Here is a 6,784-nt window from a genome sequence, read left to right on the forward strand (position 1 = left end):
GTCGAGGAGAGTGTCGGCTTTGGGAGGTGGTGGTGGGGGAGGCGGCGAGGAAGCATTGGATGAAGTGCCGGGCTTTTGTGTCCTGGGTATGATATGATGGTTAGACTTTTCACAACATTCCAAAGGCAAGAGAGACAAACGGTCTATATGATTTTGTAACGCGGGGTGACGGGACCTGAGCTGGAGGAGTTTTCACAGCTTGGCGTGAAGAGCTTGCAAGGCGCCATTGCAAGGGTGTGATGGTAGCGCTCGCAGCGGCCCTGGCAAGGCGGCGAGTAGGGACGTTCATCGAGGGAGCATCGTGTGGGAATTGGCGCAATTGAGGAAAGGAAAAAAAGAGCAAGTCAAGCTTTAATCGTTAATCCTTGTGGGTTGAGGGCATTGAGCCCGATGGATTACTCCGGAGCTTGCAGAAAGAGTAAGGTGCGGATATGCAATGCGGTTGCATCGAGAGAGAAGAATCGGCCGGGTGGGGCCGCTGGCTGGTGGCTGCCGCTTAGTGGCTGCTAAGGACTGGATAAGTTGAGATCTCGTGAGGCGTGATGCGATCTGAAAGATTCACTATTGCTGGTGCGGTTAATCCCCTGCATCTTCTATCCTGGCACGTCACGTCATCGCTGGTGGCTTCCAGGGGTGTTGATTGCTTTTGTTACTCAGCAGGAGACGCAGCGTCTGATCTCAACTATTCATCTCCATTCCACGAGGCATCAGTCGCGGCCATGGCGGGTCACGGCGATTTACAAGAGATGCTGCGCATGCTGACTGCACGCAAAGCATCCATGATGGCGGCCATGGGCTACATCAGAGCGCTGCAGTCCAAGAATCTGAAAAGGCGAGACACTGATGCCGTGAATCCTTGGTCACTGAGAGCCGCTGTAACTAACACTCGAGACACAGCATTGAACAGATTGCCGAGGCGCCTTTATCTACTGTTGAGGAGGCCATCAGTGACGCGAAGCTCGCCAAGAGCTTCCACACAGCATGCAAATCACACGGCAAGAAGGGCAACAAGCGTGCCGCTGAGGAGCCCGCATCTGCAGCCGGCGGGAAAAAGCCGAAGCTGGAAATGCACAAGAGGGATCTTGATTACAACGCCATGTCGCCTGAAGAGCTCGAGGGATCATTAATGCTGCCGCTGTGCGAAGATGAGGAGCTGATCAAGGAGACGGCACTGGTGACGAATAGAGCTCCTTTGGTTCTTGCATTTGCGGTGGAGCTGCTGCGCTTCACTATGCCGGAGCAGCCTCCGAGCAGCCGTCTAAGTCTTGCCCAGGCGGTTGTGAGTGCCAATTCGAGGTCCAAGGCCATCAGTATTGGGATTGAGAAGGCGCCTGTTGGTGGGGAGCCGCCAATACCAACTGGACAGCCAAAGGTCTTTGTTCTGGGACGAGAAATCCCGGTTCTGAAAAGGGGCGATTATACCTGGTCAGAGAAGTCTGAGGAAAAGGCGCCACAGACTTCATCTGCAGATGCGAGCAATTCGGCATCAACACTGACATCTACGGCATCTGACAATGTATGGGCAACCAGCAAATCGCTTAGCTCAAAGGGATCTACTTTCATAGCGCATGCAGCCCCAATGACGTCGCCGTCTATGCGCTCAGGTCTCATGAAGATCCTATTCAACAAATACCCTGACATGGAAAAGACGGCCGACCACGTTGCGTGGGCAATGCGCATCAGCTTTGGCAACTCATCTCTCGTGCAGGAGGCTTCGTTTGACGATGGCGAAGCGGGATGCGGTAAGTTTATGCTTGAGCTCCTGCGCGAGGCGAATATCACGAACACGACTGTTGTACTTGCGCGGTGGTACGGCGGCGTCATGTTGGGACCTGACCGGTGGCGCTTGATGCGGGAGTGTCTGAATGATGCGCTTTCTGCCCAGCGGCGGACGGCGACGTTTTCTGGCGAGGCGCTGTGGGGGCTCGATGCGGAGGATAAGAAGCCAGCTATATCTACGGTTGGCATGGCGATTCATCGTCCTGAAAATGCGAGGAATTATCTCTTGCGGAGCTTTGCCTCTGCCGGTACCTCTGACGGGGGAGGCAAGAAGACCGTGACCGCACTGAACGATGAGAAGCAGGAGAATCTGGGGAGGCTGCTGGGGGGCGCTTCGACTGCTGTTTGCGAGCTGGGCCGGGACTTTGGGTCGTGCAGAGCTGGATCGCAGAGCGTGGAGGTGGTACGTGGCTGTTCGGCCGGATATAGAGTCGGGGCCGTCTGGATGGGGGGAGAAGGGGACGTTGAGGCTGTCCAAGATTTTGGATTTGCGACGAAAGGAAGCACCGGCGAGTGGTTGATCTGATTTGATGTGACTTTTGTTGTAGCAGACATGTTGTCACTTGTACGTGCCTTTTCTAGTTAGCAGGCGATGATGAATTTACAATGATATTGACACTCTTTCACTTCCATATATTTCAATTTGATCTCAGATACTGGTTGCATCCAGCCACATCGCCAGCCGCTAAAGCAGGGACCTGTGGCGGATGCACAACATGCAGCGCCAGGCCCAGCCCAGACTAGCGCCGCCCTCTTTGCAGTCTTCGTGCCCCAAGTAACAAAAGTAAACACAACAAACGTCCAAACCAGAGCTCGTCAACGTCGGCCATTCGAGCTGTCTCTGCGGGAACTGCCCCTGGCAGCTGCTTACTAACAAACGGACCACCCACTCAGAATTGATCCAGTCCATCCCTCACCACATCAAGCTTCGAGTAAGTGCTACAAACTTTGGTCCAGAGGCGTGCAGTCCCCGAGCCAGACCGCGTTTGTACCCCCCGCGCCAGTTACCGCGAATTGTTGACCCCTCGCCCGGGCAATCGAGTGAACGTGTTTTTTTCTTCTCTTTTTGTTTGATCAGACACCAACGCCCCTGTCTGTGGTGTTCGCAGCAACAGCCGACGACTGAGAAGAGGGACAAGGGTGATTAGTCTTTCTACTCGCCAACTTTGACTCGACTTCTCTTCCTACCAGCTCAACAAGAGTCCGGTTGCTGCCTTGCCCCTGATCCCCAATTCTTCAGCCAACCGCCGCCATGGAGAATTACCAGAAGCTGGAGAAAGTCGGAGAGGGTATGTTGCTGCTCTGAACTATCCAATGTGCCCCTGTTCGTGTGCTGTAGCCATAAATGCGTACTTCTTCGCTTCTTGTCCCCTTACGGCACACCATGCATCCACTCTGTGCTTTACCTTTTATGCTGATGCATCCCTACCCTCACAGGTACCTACGGCGTCGTATACAAGGCTCGGGACCTTGCTAATGGCGGACGAATCGTTGCCCTGAAGAAGATCCGACTCGAAGCCGAAGACGAGGGCGTTCCGAGCACCGCCATCCGCGAAATCTCCCTCCTCAAGGAGATGCGAGATCCCAACATTGTTCAGTTGTTCAACATTGTCCACGCCGATGGCCACAAGCTGTATCTGGTCTTTGAGTTTCTTGACCTGGATCTGAAAAAATACATGGAGGCGCTTCCTGTTAACGACGGCGGTCGAGGCAAGACACTCCCCGAGGGCACTTCCATCCGCGTGCAGACGCTTGGATTGAACGATACCGTTATCCGCAAGTTCATGATGCAGCTATGTGACGGCATCAGATACTGCCACTCGCACCGCATCCTGCACCGAGATCTCAAGCCCCAGAACCTCCTCATCAATAAAGATGGCAATTTAAAGCTTGCAGATTTCGGTCTGGCGCGGGCGTTTGGTGTGCCGCTGAGAACCTACACGCACGAGGTGGTGACGCTCTGGTACCGAGCCCCTGAGATTCTTCTTGGTGGAAGACAATACTCGACTGGTGTGGACATGTGGTCCATTGGATGCATCTTTGCTGAAATGTGCACGCGCAAGCCTCTCTTCCCAGGTGACTCTGAGATTGACGAGATTTTCAGGATATTCCGGTGAGAAGACGTCTATTTTGGCCCCATGTGGCAGCTTACTCTTTGCAATATTGTCTCGCTAACTAGCATCTGCCTGTCTCCAGTGCTCTCGGAACTCCCACAGAAGACCTGTGGCCTGGCGTCACATCCTATCCCGATTTCAAGGCATCGTTCCCCAAGTGGCAGCGAGATTACCAACAACCACTCTCCCCCAACCTTGATGACAAGGGCCTGGACTTGCTCGAGATGATGCTCGTCTATGACCCTGCAGGAAGAATCTCGGCCAAGCAGGCATGCAACCACCCTTACTTTGAGGACTACGTGCCTACTCCGGGATCAACGACAACACCGGCAACAGCCCCAACAGCAGGTCGCGGTAACAGCTACTTCCACTAGATGGGCGGAGTACCTCCATACATGTGACGCTCTGTTTGGTAATGGCTCTTGAGATGATGACGTGGACGCTGATATCATTTCTCATTTAACTGGATTTCAGGATACTACGACATCTTCCAGAGGCCGCTATAGGTTGAAGGAGAGGCGTGCGTTAAGAAAAAAAAAAACCAGGCAACAAACGTAATTTGGCATTTTTAAAATGGCCCATCTGAAACGTCGCGGAGTATGCTGCTCAAGAGCTGAGCCGTTTTTACCGCGTTCGGCATTTGCCGACACCTGATATCGTCTATCCATCTCTGCCCAGTATTGCTACGTGTAGGCACCGGAGACGGGAAGATACAAATGCGTTGGAAGGAGGAGCAAGGACAAGTGACGTGTCATAACGCACATGCTTCGTGGTGCAGCTCGGTGAGCTATGGAAGCGAATAAGCACGCTACACGTGGTTTACGAGCCAAGGGGAATATGCACACGAGGGACTGGGCTCATTCTAGGCAAACTAATATTTTTTTTTGTGTTTTCATGTACAGCATATGCAAGGGACAATGCTAGGTTTTTCTTTTTGGGGGAGGGAAACGGGCAACAATTAGTATGAGGATAACAGTAGATGACATGAATGATGGAAAATGACTTTAAAGGATACATGATGCGGGATTCGGACAGTACTGTTGACTCTATGCTCTTTGACGACGCTTGCTCTGTGCCTGTTGGATGTGGCGTGTCTATCAATTGGGAAATCCGGATCATGTCATGGTGCAAGGGGCGCAGGCCATTAAACTAACCATTTACATCAAGCCACGGATGTTTTTTTTTTTTGATGGCATCTTGAACAGGTGGCTTGATAGTTTTACTTGGATTAGACGTAGTTGTCTAGGATGTTGACGCACCTCAGCGGATGCTATACCTCTGTCCAAGTACTCGAGAATCATTTGAAGGAGCAAGTGGTTCAGCAGGGTCTGTTGTCCTTGGTGAAGTGTGCACTAATAATCCGTTTACTGCAAAGTAGTTTATGAGGACGGACCTGGACGAGATGATTGTATCGTCGTCTTGAAGAGGTGATGGGCCGACTCTAGTTCCGCTGATTTGTATTGTTGTTCCTATTTTTGAGAAGACATGGTTGAAGAAACATGATGGGCTGTATATTTTGATATGATGTGGGGGGGTTTTTTTTTTCCAAAACTCATATTTCGTAAACTGGGGCGCATGGTAGACGCTGTTGCTTGCTTTTTGAGACGTTTACAATCTTGATTTGCAATACAAACTACTACATCCAGCTACCTAAATACATTAACGGAAAATACATTCTTGACATAAACCACACTTGACCCTGCTCAGACATAAACTCGACGTTGCCTTGAACCAGTTCTTTTCCCCTGATATCAGTCTCGTACGATACAATTCCATCACGTAAATCTCAGCCCATTTGCCCATGACCCTTTTGTTGCCAATTCTTCTCAGAGAGGACAGTTCCGCCAAGGAATCGTCACCGACAAGAGTATGTGTGTTAATGTCCTCGTCCATGTCGTGAAATCGTCTCTTCTCGCACACTGGCCTCTCGGCCCTGACCGCTTGATGGGAATTTCACGAGATGGAGACAAAGCAAACTTTCATCTGATGGAGCTACTTCTGGCTACCCACCTAGTTGCATGAACCGCAAATACATCCTCAATATCAAACGCAAACTTCTTCTCATGCTGGTCTTCCACAACGCTGACCTCTCGGCCCTCCACAAGCACGGGCTCCTGCACCTGAAATGCGGTCTCAAGTGTCTGCATAGGTGGCGGCATCAAAGACCGCCCCGAGATACAAACCGGTATCAAGATTCGGATTCGTGGCTCTAGTACCGGGAGGGTAGATAGCTTATATCCCTCTTGAGATCTCGAGGTATGTCAGCGAACAGAAAGGTCACGAAGAGGGATGGGAAAGGTGTTGATTCTGCATACCTAGCAAAGTGGCCGAAGCTTAGGAATGACCTCTTGAGCTCGAGCTTCAGCATCTAGAGCTTGTGATTGAGCCTCGTCAATTTGTAATCACGGTGGGGAGGGATTGGGAATGGGTTGATTCTGCGTACCGAAAGTGGTGGGAGCTGGCTAGTTATATACTCCCCGTATTGCTCCTGGGACCTTCTTCCTCCTGTGGACGTTGGTGGACGTTGGGCAGGTGTCCCCCGAAATGGCTCTGGGACAGCGCTGCTGTAACGCAGATTGTTTATCATGACGTCTGTTGTTCGCAAAATAAAACACTGATTGTGCACGCAGCCAGTCTTCGTGATGGATTTCCCATAGCATTCGTCTTGGTGTGTCGACGCTTGACGGAATCTGCCAGAGCTGGTCTTAATAAGCTTGTACATGCAAGCAATTACTGAGAGAATTGTATAGCTACGAAAAAGATCGACTATAGGCTGCAGAATCCTAAGCGGTTTCGCTATTGTTCCAATCCATTGCTTTCGTCATTCATTGCCAAGTAAATATTAGCCTTTATACATCTACAACCATCGTTGTGTCCAAGTAAACGGCAAC

The 6,784-nt window shown here is 51.3% G+C and overlaps 3 protein-coding genes across 3 annotated transcripts; 2 read left to right on the forward strand and 1 right to left on the reverse strand.

The window, feature by feature from the left end:
• The first annotated feature begins 574 nt into the window (after positions 1-574).
• On the forward strand, positions 575-2,396 carry TrAtP1_008603 (uncharacterized protein). The gene is made up of 2 exons (XM_014086879.2): positions 575-832; positions 898-2,396. The coding sequence occupies exons 1-2, from the start codon at positions 720-722 to the stop codon at positions 2,303-2,305; spliced, it is 1,521 nt and encodes a 506-aa protein (XP_013942354.2). The 5' UTR covers positions 575-719; the 3' UTR covers positions 2,306-2,396.
• A 177-nt stretch (positions 2,397-2,573) lies between these two features.
• Positions 2,574-4,906, forward strand: TrAtP1_008604 (uncharacterized protein). Its single transcript, XM_014087287.2, has 3 exons — positions 2,574-3,068; positions 3,217-3,892; positions 3,976-4,906. The coding sequence occupies exons 1-3, from the start codon at positions 3,032-3,034 to the stop codon at positions 4,265-4,267; spliced, it is 1,005 nt and encodes a 334-aa protein (XP_013942762.1). The 5' UTR covers positions 2,574-3,031; the 3' UTR covers positions 4,268-4,906.
• Positions 4,907-5,580: 674 nt separating this feature from the next.
• On the reverse strand, positions 5,581-6,370 carry TrAtP1_008605 (uncharacterized protein). Its single transcript, XM_066113973.1, has one exon. It carries the CDS (start codon positions 6,050-6,052, stop codon positions 5,873-5,875), a length of 180 nt encoding a protein of 59 aa, XP_065970063.1. The 5' UTR covers positions 6,053-6,370; the 3' UTR covers positions 5,581-5,872.
• Positions 6,371-6,784: the final 414 nt, after the last annotated feature.

The sequence above is a fragment of the Trichoderma atroviride genome, chromosome 4 (assembly GCF_020647795.1).
Source record: "Trichoderma atroviride chromosome 4, complete sequence".
NCBI lineage: Eukaryota > Fungi > Ascomycota > Sordariomycetes > Hypocreales > Hypocreaceae > Trichoderma > Trichoderma atroviride.

Excerpts from the sequence above, each read along its gene's own strand:
- TrAtP1_008603 (XM_014086879.2), top strand. The coding sequence starts at position 720 with ATGGCGGGTCACGGCGATTTACAAGAGATGCTGCGCATGCTGACTGCA. Across the intron at positions 833-897 it reads CAGTCCAAGAATCTGAAAAG|CATTGAACAGATTGCCGAGG; the intron begins GCGAGACACTGA and ends CTCGAGACACAG.
- TrAtP1_008604 (XM_014087287.2), top strand. The coding sequence starts at position 3,032 with ATGGAGAATTACCAGAAGCTGGAGAAAGTCGGAGAGG. Across the intron at positions 3,069-3,216 it reads GCTGGAGAAAGTCGGAGAGG|GTACCTACGGCGTCGTATAC; the intron begins GTATGTTGCTGC and ends CTACCCTCACAG. Across the intron at positions 3,893-3,975 it reads GAGATTTTCAGGATATTCCG|TGCTCTCGGAACTCCCACAG; the intron begins GTGAGAAGACGT and ends GCCTGTCTCCAG.
- TrAtP1_008605 (XM_066113973.1), bottom strand. The coding sequence starts at position 6,052 with ATGCCGCCACCTATGCAGACACTTGAGACCGCATTTCAGGTGCAGGAG.